Source organism: Gopherus evgoodei, chromosome 17 (assembly GCF_007399415.2).
Source record: "Gopherus evgoodei ecotype Sinaloan lineage chromosome 17, rGopEvg1_v1.p, whole genome shotgun sequence".
Lineage (NCBI taxonomy): Eukaryota > Metazoa > Chordata > Testudines > Testudinidae > Gopherus > Gopherus evgoodei.
The window spans coordinates 5418979-5436519 of NC_044338.1; the positions used below are offsets into that span (position 1 = coordinate 5418979).

General features: G+C 41.1%; 1 protein-coding gene across 2 annotated transcripts in view; it reads left to right on the plus strand.

The window, feature by feature from the left end:
• CLTC (clathrin heavy chain) overlaps nt 1-17541 on the plus strand; it is a 54156-nt gene that overhangs the window by 4353 nt on the left and 32262 nt on the right. For both annotated transcript variants that reach the window (XM_030537142.1, XM_030537143.1), the window contains exon 2: nt 16184-16391. In XM_030537142.1, the coding sequence (XP_030393002.1) occupies nt 16184-16391 (208 nt within the window). The remainder of the gene's footprint in view (nt 1-16183; nt 16392-17541) is intronic.

The window sequence follows — 17541 nt, forward strand, 5'->3', positions numbered from 1 at the left end:
TCACTGGTCTAGATACTTTGGTACTGTCAAACACCTGCACGCTGGTGGTGTCTGGTGATTCATTGAAGCATGTTCTGAAAGTGTAATTTTGTTTTCTAGCTATGCCAATGGATTAGCAACCAGTGACAATTAAATAAGAGTTGGGCTTTAAATGATCCATTGATTTTACTACTGACAAATCTCAGATCAAATTGCATTATGATGTAAACATAAATTATTTGTACACATTATTTAAATAAGCTTCTTGCAGTATTACTTCTGACTGATGTTGGTGATTATGTAGATGAGCATGGCTCCACTATATACCAACAGGCTGCCTCTCCCAGTATCTCAAGATAAATAGCTGCAGGAGCAAGGCTTTATATTTCTAAGACTTTATTACAGAATATACTGTGCACCTTATTCAATAGTTAATCTAAAATTTAACTGTCAAAACACTCTGCCTAATCTTATTTGCAGAATAAAAACCAAGTGTAGTGGGTCTCAAATCAGTTACAAACCTCACTGGCTAATTACTTTTCCAGAAATTGGAAGATAGTGGGTGGGTGGGACATGAACATGTAACACTGTGAATCTATATCAAAGCATCCTTAAATGACATGTGCCCTTGTTACCATTCATAGAGGAATTGTGATTGGTTTCAGTTATTGACTAACATGCTGTCTACAAAGGAAAGTGAAATAATTAGACCTTTCTTAATGAACGTTCCTCTACTAGATATTGGGTTAATACTGTAAAGGACGTGCTGGGGTAACAGTATTCAACACTTTAACCTTAATACTGGTATTAAGAGTCAGATGTCTTGGAGGGTGATTTTTATATATATATCAGAACTACTGGCATGAAGAGAATTGTGCTTAAAATAGTATGTTTGTTAACAAGTTTACTTTTCATCTTTATTTTACTGAGTCTTTAAGCTTATTAGTCCAACTATATAGATTTTCAAGTAATGCAACTGACAACTTAAATGAGGACACTGTGTTGTATATTACTGCTGTCAGGTTATTTGCTACAAACTGAAAATTGGGGCTGAAACTCTTAAGGTTGTGGGCTTTTTAATTTAAGCATAATTAAAACTTCTGGTGGTCTCTCCCCAGATGTGAATTTGCTCTTCACTTTTAAGCACCATAATACTTTGTTTTCAGAATCACTCAAAGCTTTGTAGGTTACTTTTAAGTAACATTGGACAAGTATGAATATTGACTTATTTGGGAAGAGCATTTTAAACCACTATTGAACATAGGTGGGGGTGTGTGTGAGATTTTCTACCCCGCATGCTTTCATTACTCTAGCAGGTGGATTTATAAGTAGACAAACACTAACCAAAAACTAGAGCCTAAGTGCTTGCATTTTTCTGATCTAATGCAATAGCGTTACCCATTAATGTCAATTAAATCAACATTTTGAAAGTTGCCAAAACCTTTGTATAGCTTAGTCTCCAAAAATATTGTAAACTGCCTCATAATAGAGCAATGTAGCAAAACTATGCCTGTTCTAGACAGGTGAATGTCAAGCAGTGCAGCTGGGAAGGAAACCTACAGTTCAGTGTGGAGTTTTTCAGATGGAAAGTTGAGCAATAGTGGCAGAGGACTAAATTTATTCTCAATGTGCATATGTGAATTTCAAATGACCTATACCCTCTATGTACTGAAACAAGCTGAATAGGCTCCAGCTGAAATGCCATCTCCAATATGGAAGGCAACAGTGACAATAGGAGATATGGTGCTGTAGGAGTGGAGCCATAACAATTGCTATAGTAACATGAGCTAGATCTTGACTTTGAATTTCCTGTTTTGCCATCTTATTTGGGATCTCAAGCTTGTATTGTAGCTGTATGAACTTACAGAAGGGACTTGGGGAGCCTTGAAAGTGACAAGGACAGAGCTGAGTCATACAAATGGTTACTTTACGACTGTCAGAACGCTGTTGGAATCTTGGAAATAACACTTTAAATATTTAGCTTTAGCTTATACAGCCTACCATCATATTAACCTAGAATTTGAACAAGTTACTTGCATCCTGGAAACATAATTAGTTTTGTGGTTTGGTAACAGTCCCTTCTGATTTGCTGAGGCAGCTCATAGATATCCTAGCACAAGGAAGCTTCAGCTGTTAGCAAGTTGTCTGAGGGCTTGTCTACATCAGAAAGTTGCAGCGCTGGTGAGGGAGTTACAGCGCTGCAATTTTGAAGGTGTACACATCTGCAGGGCATCACCAGCGCTGCAACTCCCTGTTTGCAGCGCTGGCCGTACTCCCGTTTTGTCTCGGGTGTAGAGGATCCAGCGCTGGTGATCCAGCGCTGGTGATCCAATGTAAACACTTACCAGCGCTTTTCTTGACCTCCGTGGAAGGAGGAAGCCTCTGGTAATCAAGCTGGTCTCCTTCCCCGGTTTGCTCTCTCGTTCCCGGAACCCCGAGCAAGCAGGTCTCCTTCCCTGCGGTTTGCTGGGTGGCTTCGGGAACGCGTGAGCAAACCGCGGCGAAACTGGTCTCCTTTCCCGGTTTGCTCTCGCGTTCCCCGAACCCCCCTTGAAGCTGCCCAACAGCGCTGCAGTGTGGCCACATCTAACTCCACTTGCAGCGCTGGTTGCTGTAAGTGTGGCCACTCTGCAGCGCTGGCCCTATACAGCTGTATTAGTACAGCTGAACAACCAGCGCTGCAAAATTTTAGATGTAGACATGGCCTGAGAGTGCTCTTAAGACTTCTGTGATTGTTGTCCCCTTCTCCCTCCCCGCCCTCCACTGACTTGCCCAAATGCTAGTGGACAAGCAGCAAATGCAACACAAGACTGTCCATTCTGTATGGCTAAAACTTAGTGTGAGAGTCCCAGGGGTGTGTTTGAAAAATGTGACATGCTTTTATGCAACTCCAAAACAGTTTCTAACTGTGCTGGTAACAGACAACAGTGTTGCACCAATCTCTTAAAACAAGAATTGCTCCAAAGCTACATTCTGGCAAATGCCAGCACAGATAGTTAAACGTTCTGTAACATAAGGGAGTAAAGCTGAAACTCAACTCAAGCAGCACAAGATAAACAAGTGCCAGCAAGGCTTCCTTAAGCCTGTCCCTTGTATTTTCGGTGTTTGTAGTGTAATCTACAATGTGCATTAGCTACATGACACTTAAAATAATTAGGGTAACACTTTCCTTAGGAAAATTTAAAATCTTAATTTGTTTTATAGAGGTTATTACAAATCTCTCAGTTCTCAGGGCTGTTTGGCTTCCTAGTCCTGTAGATAAACCAGTTTTTTTTCGGGGGGTGAGGGGGATTTCTCACTGTAAGAACAATGGCTTATATCCTGTTGTTCAGTGATGCTAGGAAATACTGCATTCTCAGCATCTTTATGCCCTGGGGAGCAGGGAAGGCTTGATGAAAGCTCAGCAAATTGTCTAAGAAATCAGGCTTTTCAGGAAGGAGGCAACAGTTACTGCTGTCAGCACATTTTTCATCAGGTTTCATCATTAGTTACCCCTCATTTTTGTTAGTATATCTTTTTTTGTAGTAAACTATTCAAGATACTTGCATTGACAGCCTTTACTGTAATGTACATACTTATTACTACTGAATAGTTTTCACTTACCATGGCTGTTGCTCATACAATAGTGCATTCAGATGAAGCCATAATCTAAAATTAATGGCTTTAGGTACACCATGCAATTTAGCTGAACTCTCCAACCTTCAGTTCTGTTTTAAAAAACTTGAAGTTAGCTTCAGACTGGATGCCAAACAGCAGTTGCTCTTGCCAGAACTTTATGAAGCAGCATTATAAGTTTGATGCTTTGTTTCTATAACTGCTTTATGAAATAACCAGCAGCATTGGAGATCATCATTGGTTAAACTTTTCAGAGTTGGCAAGATGTCCTGTAAAACTTAAGCTGTGAAGTAATTTTTCACATCCCATATTTAGTTTCTGAAGTGACTATCTAATGACTAAATTAGGCTAACCTTCATTCTTTTCCTAATTCTTCCCCTGGAAGCCACAAAACAAATACAACAGATTTGAGTTTTCCAATGTAGTGTAATAACATCTAAAAATTCTCCCTTCCCTCTGGTGGGATATTACCTTCACGCTGAGTTTACTGTTTTTCAAGATAACTTCAAATACTGTCTCAGCCTCTGAATTTACCTGCTGACAAATGGGGAAATGACCCTGAATCTGCACAAAGTGAACTTTTTTCTCATTTGATAACAATAACATCCAGAGTTGCTTATAACAATAGTGGGTTAAGTTTCAGTGTAGATTTGACAGGTATCTTTTTAAAAACCAGTAAAAGTACTTCTGGGTACATTCAATAATCATTAATTGAACAAGTATATCTTGTTGCAGGTTACAGTTTTAATGTTAGTTACCAGCAGGGGTCTAAGTTAACGGAAAGTAAGACTGAAATAAGTTTTCTCTACTAAAAAACATAGTAATAAACACTGTGTATACCTGAAGAAGAGCTCTATGTAAGCTTAAAAGCTTGTCTTTCACCAACAGAAGCTGGTCCCCATAAGAGATTACCTCAACCATCTTGTCTTGTGTGTCCCTTGTAATTTGGGTAGGCACTTAAGCACCCATTAGCATGGGCATCCATGTTAAGTTCTAAGGTAGACTGAATTGGAAAGCTTATGACAGAAGCTGCAAGAAATAACTGAAGATGCTTGTGACTGGTCTATAGCTAGATACTCTGCCATGGAGGTCCCCTTTTAAATGGGGACTAGAGGAGACTCAGGCATCTTACTGCAAACTAAGGCCAGGTCTACACTACAGAGGTGAATCAGTATAACTGACCCCCTCCATGGTGTAGAGGTTCTCCCATCAACATTGCTACCGCCTCTTGGGTGGATTAACTATGCTGATGGGAGAAGCTCTCTCATTGTAATAGCATTTTAACATACAGCGCTGCAGTTGGGCTGCTGTAGATGAAGACAGGACCAGAGATCCATTCACTCTTTAAGTCCACCTCCTTTTCACACTGTGGTGTTAACTTGTGTTGTGCTGAACTAAACTGAAGTGTGAAGAAAAGGTTCCTGATCTGCCCTCAAATTCAGCATTAAAATCAACCACCAGACCAAAGATGGCATAATCATTTTTGTGTTATAGTTGTTCCTTTTTAAAATAGGATTTTCTCTTGGGTCATCTTGTAGTGGTTAAAATTTGTCCCAGCCCACAAAGATTAAATCTTAATGACTCGACATAGGCAGTAACATGTTCTGTGTGAGAAGCTGTCTGCATGTTTGAAGAGTTCTAGCAGTTTAGAGATGAGATGGGTGAAGTAAAATCTCATATTGGACCAACTTCTGTTGGTGAGAGACGAGCTTTTGAGTCTCTCAGAGCTCTTCAGGTCTGTGACAAGCTCTGTGCCTTGAAAGCTTGTCTGTCACCAACAGAAGTTGGTCCAATATGAGATTCTCTCACCCACTTGGTTTCTGAACTTAGAGTAGAAGTTGCAGGAAGTTTCAAATGGGCACTGCCAAACAATGCATTGGTCTCTTGTGCTAACTGGAGTCACCTTATGAAGGCTTTTAATGTGGTGAGCTCACTTGGTACCTGCTAGCCTAAAGAATCTTAAGTCTAAGAAAGCAGGCCTACTTCTATGGGGTTGATAGTTGTGTTGGTTCAACTAAGAATAGTCTGCCTACATGCAATGTACTAGGGAAGCTTGTAGTCTGCTTCATCAGTCCATCTCCTCAGTTTGCTAGGCCGTGTGAACTTCTGGCTCTTCCTGTTCACTGGTTGCAAGCTGGACTTGGTCTCAGTCTCCCCCACTACCAAGGGCTTGTCCTCACTTACTGGGGGATAGATGCCTGGCAATTGATCCACTGGGGGTTGATTTAGCAGGTCTAGTGAAGATCCACTAAATTGACCACTGATCGCTGTCCTGTCAATTCCAGTACTCTACCAGAATGAGAAGCATAAGGTAAGTTGATGGGAGAAACTCTCCTGTCAACCCAGTGCAATGTAGACACTGCAAAAGGTTGACCTAAGTTATGTCAACTCAGCTACATTTAGGACAGGCCTACACTACACGGAGCTCAGTCGACCTAAGCTGACAGAACAATGAAGGGAATAGGCACTGGAAGTCAACCAGTTCGCGTGTGTGTGTATGAAAACAATTATGGATGCCTAACAACAGCAAGTTAACAAATTTTCCTGCAAAATATACTGAATTCACTTGAGACTGGTAGAATGTTAAATTTCCTGGTGTTGCAACCATGGAGTTCAGAAGGCCTTGAGTTGCTCCAGTCAGTTCAGCCATATCTCATGGCCATTGTTTTTCCGGCTCTTTGAGTGTGCATTGGTTTACATTTGACTCAAGCTTATGAAGGTTATCTGAAACAATAAGGGCAAGATTTTTAAAATGAAAGCTGAGATGCTAGAAAACAATTCTGCAGCAAATTCCTCCATTGCAGAATAAATGGGGCCCTGCTTAAAGGTGATATAGAGCAAGGATGGAGGAGAAAAATGGTTTGTATCTTTCTGTCCTCTGCAGGCTTAATAAAGGCTGAACGGCAAAAGCACTGGTTTTGTTTAAAACTTCACACTTTAAGTCCTGCTTTACCAGAGATCCCTTTACTTAATTGAATTGCCAGAGAAGTTAGGAACATGAGTTTAAATTCTTTAATAAAATAAGAACTTCCTTTAAGAACACAAATTACATTCCCTCTCAGGTTTCACTTGCAGATATGTTTATGATCCTTGCTTTCCAGTTTTTGTCTTTTGAGGAAAAATGTTGATGATCCAAACTCCACATGTAAAACCAAGCAGGAGCATCTTTAGGAAAAACAAACAAAGCCCTTTCTACATCAAAGACAAAAAGGGCATACATCAAATTTCTCATTCCTGGTTGCCTTTAAACTTCCATAATGGTTCACTGTACATGGAACAAACTCCAAAAAACTACTTCTGCAAGGACCACAAACACTAGCCCATGTTAAATAACCTCTTTACCTCAATATTTTATTAGAGCAGAGCCAAGCAAATCTAACTCCGTCCTGTCTTCAAATTCACCTGCCTCACTGATTTTTAATTATAGACTAGTTGTCTTCTGCCTAGACAAGTACACTGGTGCCTAGTAAATTTAAGGGAGGTGGTTGGGTTTAGACCAGGGGTAGGCAACCTATGGCACACATGCCAGAGGCGGTATGTGAGCTGATTTTAGTGGCACTCATACTGCCTGGGTCCTAGCCACCAGTCCAGGGGTCTCTGCATTTTAATTTAATTTTAAATGAAGCTTCTTAAACATTTTAAAAACCTTATTTACTTTACTTACAATTAGTTTAGTTTCCATAAGTCTATAATATAAAGACCTTCTAAAAACATTAATGCATTACTGGCACAACCTTTAAACCAGAGTGAATAAATGAAGACTCGGAACACCACTTCTGAAAGGTTGCTGATCCCTGGTTTAGACTGTCACAATAGTATGCAGTTAGCATATTTCAATTTCTAGTTTTTACTTACCCTAGGTCTGCACTGGGGTGGGAGAGTGAAATCGATCTAAGTTAAGCAAATTCAACTAGGTCAATAACGTAGCTGAAGTTAGCATACTTAGATGGACTTACCGTGGTCTTCACTGCAGTGAGTTGACTGCTGCCACTCCCCCAGCGACTCTGCCTGCGCCTCTCACTGAGCTGGAGTACAGAAGTCAATGGGAGAGCGCTCAGGGATTGATTGCATCTAGACTAGACATAATAAATCAATCCCCACTGGCTCGATTGCTGCCCCTCGATCCAGCTGGTATGAAGACATTCCCTTAAAGCATTTGAAAGGGTGCATTTGCCATCTACCAATAAGTTCTACTGCCATATAGCAATATTAAGATCTAACATTTACTATTCCGCTACAATTATTATGGATATAAGTGTCCTACCTGGCCTACATGAGTTTGATACTGGGACATCTAGGAATGTTCTGAAGGCCGTAAAGTTAGTCCCTAACTACTGTTGGTTAGGAAGACCTAGGGGAGGAAAAGCCAGGTTTGCCTCATTCCGTCACTTCTAGAATTAGAGTAGCTGAAATGCCATGTTGACCATACAGAAGTATGGCATAGGCTGAAAGCTGGCTAGGGATGACCCTAACATACTAGTCTGTCAATGAAGCTTCATTGTTTAGATGCATTCACTATCAGAGCTTGGAAGGGAATGTTTCTCCATGATCTATGGGCAAATGCCAATAAAATCAGACTAGTTACTCTGAGCTGCCATGGTGAACATCTAAAGCTTGGACCAGTTTTGTGTAATAGCTGAACTTCAAAGATGCCAGTTCTAAACCAACTTAACTAGGATCCAGCTTGACAAAGTTAAATTGCTACTTGTGTCTGCTGTTAACCAACCTAAATGCAATCTGATAACACGTGTATCTTGTGGCACCAGCATCGAAAGCACAAGTACACAAAGCACTACTTCTGGCAGATGGTACAGTTTGGCCATGATTATTTAAGGTGAAACTGCCTGGATACTGTGGTGGTGAAGTCCTGACTTCACTGGGATGACTGACTACCATCTGTCAAGTCTTAACCGTTACAAATAGAGTAACTCAGAATTTAAAAACAAGTAAACTTTTTAGAGTTTAGGGCCATAATCTAGCCAGACATGGGTAACCTTAAGACAGTGCAGAAAAAGACACTCCTGACTTGAATTGATTTAAATGCAGTGAAGTTTAAAGTCTACACTTGGGAGATGTGAACAGCAATGCATTTGTCTAATCTCAGATTTCAATTAACCTGAAAATATTCCTGTTGATCTTCACTTTTCAATCCTGCTTAAGTAAAGGTGCATCTCTTCAGGCAGAGGTGAAATACAGGTCAAGTTTACAAAAGTAATCACATTCACTATTGAAGTGTCCTAGGCAAGTATCAATAACAAAGTTCTTGTTCAAGTTGCAAGCAATTGCAATGCTTAGACTGTGAGTGCTGCTGTTCTACTGATCATAACACCATAGTTGTGGTGGTCTAGCTCAGGAGTAGTGTGGAGCACATGGGAGGAAACGTCCTGTAATCTTCACCTAAGAGAAGACTTTTCAAATAAAAGCTCTGCAGAAGATTGAAGATAAATGAATTGCAACTTTGGGTATGTCTACATCTACAATTTTGCAGCGCTGGTTGTTACAGCTGTATTAGTACAGCTGTATAGGGCCAGCGCTGCAGAGTGGTCACACTTACAGCAACCAGCGCTGCAAGTGGTGTTAGATGTGGCCACACTGCAGCGCTGTTGGGCGGCTTCAAGGGGGGTTTGGGGAACACGAGAGCAAACCGGGGGGAAGCAGGTCTCCTTCCCCGGTTTGCTCCAGTGTTCCCCGAACCTCCGTGCAAGCAGGTCTCCTTCCCCGCGGTGTGCTCTCACGTTCCCGAACCCCTGAGCAAGCAGGTCTCCTTCCCCGCGGTTTGCTCTTGCGTTCCCCGAACCCCCCTGCAAACCGCGGGGAAGGAGACCTGCTTGATTACCAGAGAGGCTTCCTCAGGTATGCTGGGATACCTGCTTATTCCACGGAGGTCAAGAAAAGCGCTGGTAAGTGTCTACACTTGATTACCAGTGTTGGATCACCAGCGCTGGATCCTCTACACCCGAGACAAAACGGGAGTACGGCCAGCGCTGCAAACAGGGAGTTGCAGCGCTGGTGATGCCCTGCAGATGTGTACACCTCGTAAGTTGCAGCGCTGTAACCCCCTCACCAGCGCTGCAACTTTGTGATGTAGACAAGCCCTTTAGCACATACCTGTAGTAAGGGAGTAGTATATCTTATCACATGTATGTGAATGGCTACTTAGGAAGGTGTGGCTTTTACAGTAGTATTTGCACTTGGCCATGTGTCTAAGGTAAATCATGCAGTGAGTATGACACTCTCCCTCTTCACCTTAATCATATACTCCTTACTCATGTGGAACACTTCAGGTCCAAGATACTATATCGTGTCCTTCTAGTGTGTGCGGGGAGGGGGGGGGGGGCACACCTTTGGAATGAATTCTTGTGTGTTAATCCAAAAGCGGACATCCTTGGTGATCTGGAAAGCTTGACTTGCATCACCTGGATAGGAAAAAGGGATACAACTCTGTAAACCTGTTTTGTATAGACAACTCCAACTGTCTAACAGTTCTTTGGTAACAAAAGCAAGAATATTGACTCGAAAAATCAATCTTAAAAGCAATTGAAGTTTTGTGTATGCTGTCTCCTACAGGATATATGCTCACCCACTGAGGTGGAAAAATAATGTTCAGAAAACTGTTATACTTCGAGTTAAATACAGACACAAACTTGCTTAAGCTTTAATTTTGACCCTCCGGTTACTCGAGATAAAAATTACTGAATTTCCTTATGCAGAGTGACTTGACATATGAAATAATTCAGACTACTGTAACTCAGATTGTTAGAAATTCAACTTTTCCCTTGACTTTCTGGCAAGGGACAATCTGAAATGGAACCAAGTTACTCAGCACATAGATTCAGGGAATTCCTAGCTTGGATCCCACAGCAATGCAACTACCATACTAGGGTGAAATTGTACAATGTCTGCTTGAGGTCTGCCTTACGTTTACTGTAGAAACTATAACTTTGACAGTTTTGCACACAGTTTGGTTCATACAGCCATTTTGAACCTTGTTATATAATTTAGCAGCAAGGATAGCCTGACTGGAGACCTAGGCTCTTGATGAAATCATGCAACTAAAAAAGTGGGATTCTAAATAAGCATCCACTTTATTTAGTGCCTCTGCCAGAATATGACAAATGTGGGAAATGTTTGTTCAAGGTTTTAAAAAGATCAGGTCATGATCTGCCACCTCAGTTCTTGGGCAGGACTTTCTCTTTGCAGAGTGAGTGGGAAGAAAAGTGATTGAGCAGACTCAAGCTTCCATGGGAGCATGGTTGGAGCACTGACTTGAGGTCAGGAATTGTACCAATTTTTGCCTCAATACCAAAGTCAGAAATGAGACGAAAAATAACATATTTCACAGTCCATGGGAACTGCACCTGTGTTCCTCCTCATTGGTCCACCAAGAGTGCACACCTAGGCTCCAGGCTCCTTAATCATCACCTTTCTTGGGCAGAGACCCATAACTTTCTCCCTCTTGACCAGGAGTTTTTAGGCTTCAGTTTCATGTCCACACTAGTATTCCCAGCAAGACAGACTGCCAAAACAGACCAGTGCCTGCACTTTGCTTTCTCTTTGAGGGCTATGAATAATGTAATTGTCAGTAGTGTTAACTTACCACACAGCTCTCTAAGCAAGCACACTTTTCTTAAAGTGAAAACATCTTACAATCAAAAGAAGATAAACTTGTCAGCAGTCACCCCCCAACTCCAGCATGGGCTCTGGTAGTGAGTCCTTCAAACCTCAACAGGGCTTTCCTGTGGTAACAAGTTCATAGGTGTGCTAGTTATAAAGGCGAGACTAACCTCTTCATATAGCTGAGCCTTTGATCTTGAGACTTCAGGAATAGGTAATTGACAGTGGTCCTCTCTTCAGGCTATAGGTTCAAAAGGTTCATAGTCTTTTTTCTGGTTTTTGCATAACTGGAAGTCGGGAATTTGCATTTTCCTTCCCCTAGAGATTCTCCAGGCAACCACTTGAAGTCCCAGAAGTACATTCTTGTCTGCACACTCAGTGAAGTTCTTTAAAATTCATTACACTCCTCAGGGTTCACTTCCCATCTCCCCCTCCCTGAGAAGTTGCATGCAATCCCAGCCCACAATAAGACTTGAACTTTGCATTTAATCTAAAAATACTTGAAAACATTTATTATACAAAGTTTAAGGATATTGCAGGAAATTTCCATATTTGTCACAACATTCCCAATTTACCAATGGGTATAAAATGAGTAATCTTTTTTACACATCACTTGTTTTGTCCCAAATGTTGCTTGGTTTTGTTGCCTTCCTCTTTAAACAAAAGTCTAGTAATGACTGTAGTAAGCCAAATTCCAATGTGGTCTCTCCCATGCCGAGTACAACATGGCTTGCAATGTGAAATACAACAACTTTTAAATGTCAAGCATTCAGGAGAAATTTATGGGATGCTTAAGCAGAGGAGTAGGTTTCACTGAGCTATAGTATTACAGTAGTAGTGGCTAGCCTCTTGTTCCTTGGATTAGCTGTGACTGTCTAGTGTAAACATAAGGCACTTCTCTCTTTGTAGGGGAAGAGTGGCTTGCATTGTCCAGCAGTGACTGGAAGGATAGAGTGGAACTTAAATAGAATTAAAATGAGTTTAAATGGATTAGGTGACTTAGTACATTGTCTGACCTTGCTCACATTAAGTTGTACAGAAGAACTCCATCTCTGTCCCCAAGGAGCCCAGCTTAAACAAGACATGGCACAGTCAACACAAGTGAAAGCTTGGTTAACCTGCCAATTGAATGGTGCCTCTTTTTTTATGTTTTTATAAATAGACCTAGACTTTCAAACAGCATACAAACCTTGATGCAGATGTGAATATATGCATGCAGAAAAGCTGACTTGCACACTTTTTTGCTTAAGTTTAAAAATCTGGTCCATAGCAGGCAGATCATCCACTGAAGAGCTTCACAGGAGAATCTGACTCTTTTGGGGGTTGGGGGGACTTGTTCAGCATTGAACATCTGTTCACTTTGTGGCAGAAGTAGTTTAGATCTTCTGATCCAAAAGACAACCTAATATTAATGGGACAAGCTAAGCTAGAGTAGAATAAAACTAATATTTTAAGTTTCTGTGAAAACCATGAAGCTCACAATGCCTTCGTTAACTAAGAAGGAATTTCCTCATTTGGGAAGTAATGATGGGTTTGTTGGGAGGGAAATATGGAGGAAGTAGTAAGCCTTTGTGACTCTGTTGCCTTGTGTAAGTCAGTAGCAGTTTGAGGTAAGCCTTAGGTTTCTGACTCCAATCACGATTCACTTGATCAGAGGCACTCCACCTTTCCAGACTACTGGATCCCTTGCAGGAGTCTGATTTGTTTTCTTATCCCCCCCCCATCCCCGGAGTTTCACCTCATTTAAAGTACTTGTTCACTAAATCAGACATAAAAATACACAAGTGTCAAAGTACACTATTACTAAAATTGTTATCATTCTTATGTACTTTTCAGTGTATATTCCAGTTATAATATTTATAGTACACCTCTGCACCAATATAACTCTCCTCAGGAGCCAAAAATCTTACCATGTTATAGCTGAAACCGCATTATATTGAACTTGCTTTGATCTGCCAGAGTGCTGCTTTAACGCATTATATCCAAATTCATGTTATATCAGGTCACGTTATACTGGAGTAGAGGTGTATATAGAGCAGTATAAACAAATCATTGTCTGTATGAAATTTTAGTTTGTACTGACTTCACTACTGCTTTTTATTTGCCTAGTTTTACTACAGGATATATATCTAGATGAATTGATATACCCCTAAGACCTCTGCATACTCCCAGGGGTAAGTGTTATCCATGGTTGAGAACCACTGCACTAGATCATATGGATTCTTTCTAAGGCCTTGGCTACACTGGCACTTTACAGCGCTGCAACTTTTGCGCTCAAGGGTGTGAAAAAACACCCCCCTGAGCGCTGCAAGATACAGTGCTGTAAAGCCTCAGTGTAATCATGGCTGCAGTGCTGTAAAGCCTCAGTGTAATCAGGGCTGCAGTGCTGGGAGCGCACTCGCACTTCAAAATGCTGCCGCGGCATTGTTTTGAAATTTCAAGTGTAGCCATACCCTAAAAGTTGTTTTTAAGGCATCCACCATTCTAATCTGGCGCCCTGTAAGTTGGCTGCTTCTATAAACTCCTTTCACAATGTTGTGGGAAAGGGAAGGTTGAGCAGAATAGCACAGTATGACACACCCTCTTTATCGGAGTGTGCAAGAGAAGACTGTAATAGAATTGCTAAGGTGGAGCCTTTCATAAAGCCTGCACCAAGGATAACTGATAAGAGTGTTAGAACACCAACATTTTACTCAAATTTAACATGTGGTTTCCAGAACACTGTTCTTCAAAAGTAGCTTTGTTTAAAGACCAAACTCTGTCAAGGAGCCACGTGTTTGACCTCTTCCCTTTTGAACTAAATATACTTTGGTTACTAAGCATTGTCTTTTCATAAATGAATGCAAAATTCTGAACCTTAAGTGGTAGAATAAGACCACTAATCTTCCCACAACTTTGATACTAATGTAAATTAATTGCAATCCTATAGTTTTATCCAAAGCTCCAAGCTTTACAAAATGTCTCATCCCTGTTAGGTAGCTACTCTCCACTTCTACCAGTGAGAAACTGAGGCATAAGTTGTCATTCGTCCTAAAAGTCAGTGTGTTAGAAACAGGACCTGAACTTGGGTCTCAATACCTTGACCCTCAGAAGACTATTTGTACTACCGAGCTTTGCTGGCTAAAATTTTGGTTTTAAACACTTGAAGCATTTAAAATTAAACAAAGCATACTCCCTTCAAGCACTCGAACTGAACCTTTTTTCCCTAAGCTCCTACTTCTAAAGTAAGCTTTTAATCAACAGATTTCTCAAGAGAGGCAGATCAGGTCTAAGCAGGAAGGGGTGGCTGCCTGGCTCAGTAAATTCTTTATGCAGTAGTAGGCAGTGTTCTATGTGCTCCACCCTTGCCCTTCTGGGAACCACTATCCTGACTTTGTTTGTTATGCAGTCCTTGTTAAACACCGAATATTGTAAGAATCACTACATGTAAATTTACCCTCTAATCTAACCAGTACAGAAGTGGTTAAGACAAATGAGAGAACTTCATCTAACATACTTAGGTTTATAGTTAATGGTCTAAAATTCAATGTTTTTTTATTGAGGTAGTCAAGTGCAGAAATTAAATCCTTAGCCTGTTCTCTAGAAACAAGTTTGAGGCTTGAATACTGAATACATCATCCACATCAGAACAAAAATGGCTCAGATGCAGCTGAGTTGTCCAACACACTGCTCTCAATTCTTAGATTAAGCTCTTCACTCTGGCTTTAGTGTACACCTTTTTGGAAGGAGAGAACTACCAGAAACTTACATGAATGACACAAATTCCTGCTTGGGGGGAGATACCTATGCTTGAGCAGTGTGTTTGAAATAGTGCGCTAAAAGTAGAAGTGTAGCCATGGCAGCATGAACAACCAGAGGGGCTGACCACTCAAAGTACCTGCCTGTGGCCTCAGATGGAATTGTACTTGAGCAGCTAGCCCTTCCTAACACCATGGCTATTCCACTCATATTTTTTAGTGCACTCTCTGTCAGTGAGTGCAGGTATGTCTCCTCAGCCTAGAAACTGCACCTTCCAGCTCTCCTAGACTCTAGGACTGGAAGGGACCTCGAGAGGTCATCGAGTCCAGTCCCCTGCCCTCCTGGCAGGACCAAATACTGTCTAGACCATCCCTAATAGACATTTATCTAACCTACTCTTAAATATCTCCAGAGATGGAGATTCCACAACTTCCCTAGGCAATCTATTCCAGTGTTTAACTACCCTGACAGTTAGGAACTGTTTCCTAATATCCAGCCTAAATCTCCCTTGCTGCAGTTTAAGCCCATTGGTTCTTGCTCCATCATTGGAGGCTAAGGTGAACAAGTTTTCTCCCTCCTCCTGACGACACCCTTTTAGATACCTGAAAACTGCTCATGTGGACCTGCCATAAGTTACTTTGAGAACTGCTGCTCTAGAAGAATAATCTGTGGGTCAGGACCCCATTTTAATGGGGTCACCAGGCCTAGCTTAGACTTGCGGGGGCTCAGGCTTTAGCTTCCACCCTGGGTGGCAGGGCTCAGGTTACAGGCCTGCCCAGCCTAGGGCTGAAGCCCTTGGGCTTTGGCCCCTCCACCAGGGGTGGTGGGCTCAGACTTCAGTCCCCACTCCTGGGGTCATGTTGTAATTTTCATTGTCAGAAGGGGGTTGTAGTGCAACAAAGTTTGAGAGCATACCTCATACTCAAGATCAGACTAAAATTTTGAACCTTCTTAAATGTTATAAAAATGCTCTGGAACCCATCTTGGAATAAAGCATAGCAGGCTTTCCTCCAGTTGTGCTCAGACACACCTTCCAGGTGGTGGACCTCTATCTCATGCCCTTCTTCCCAGTAAAAGACCTATTATAGGGAAAAGCTTGCAAAAGAATACTTTCTGACAAAGCTTCATGGTTATTGTTCACTTTATAGAGTAGATTTCGTGAACCAGACTTCAGCTGATAATCATCCTATGTAATACAAACTTAGTGTGACTAAACTTTTTATTTTTTGTCTTCTAGCTCCAAAATCTGGGGATCAACCCAGCTAACATTGGCTTCAGTACTCTGACTATGGAGTCAGACAAATTCATCTGCATAAGAGAGAAAGTAGGAGAACAAGCACAAGTGGTGATTATTGACATGAATGACCCCAGCAATCCCATTCGCAGACCAATTTCGGCTGACAGTGCTATCATGAATCCTGCTAGCAAAGTCATTGCACTAAAAGGTATGAAAAGAACATCTTATGTTTTAAGATCTGACTATTGTATAACTTTCTGTGTAAACTACCAGTTCAGGGAAAATCCATTGTTTGTTTTTTAAAGACTGAAAAGTGCATATCAAAGGTTAACCCCGATTTTGGGAAGACATTCTAAGAGCATGCTGGTTGCTCTAAGATGTTTGTCTGCCTTTCCCAAAATTCACCATGGAAAATCTGGATCCTTGTCTTAGGATGACAGCTTAGCTGAGGATAGCTAACTTGTTGAATAGAATGCTGCTGATTTGCAGTGAGTGTTTTTTGATAATGACTTGCTGTCTGCTTTTCTATATTCTAGTCTTGGTCCACCTACAGCTGAGATCAGGATTTTGCTTGGTGAATAGACTAACACAATCTTACAGCTTGTGGTGGCTAGTCCAGCTATGGAAGCCAGAGATAGTTGTCTGAAATTCCTAGTTAATAGTAACTCTTCATGGAACAAAAGGGATTTCAGGTGACTCCTTGCTAAACCTCCTTGCCCCAAAAAACCTGGACTCCCTTTTTGGGGGGAGGAGAGGAGGATAAAAGGATTATTGCTGTCCATCTGTTCTCAGATCTGACCTCCTGGGGGTTGTGGGAGGGGGGCAGAGGGTGTGCCAAGTGAGTCAAACAAGGACGAACAACTTTATAGTTTAGTGCATTTTGAAAAATTCATGAGTCACTAAATGCTCTACAGATTTACAAGATACAGAAGTCAAACTCTGTCAAGCTACATATTATACAAAAAATTAAAAACCTGTATCCTCCACGCTACACTAAAACTGTAGTGCAAGGTCAAACATGTACTAAGTCATCCATTGACAGTTATGCTCAAAAGAGTACTGTGTATTTGCCCATTTTTTGGGGAGGATAAACTGTTTGGAAATTAAAATGATTAGCTTAATTTTTGAAGTCATTCATTAGTCTATGCAACCTTTGTTTTAGAACAAGCTAATCGGGTTGGCAGCCTTTCAAAAGTGGTGTGCCGAGTCTTCATTTATTCACTCTAATTTAACTCTAGTTTTGCATGCCAGTAATACATTCAACATTTTTAGAAGGTCTTTCTATAAGTCTATAATATAAACTAAACTACTGTTGTACATAAAGTAAATAAGGGTTTTAAAATGTTTAAGAAGTTTCA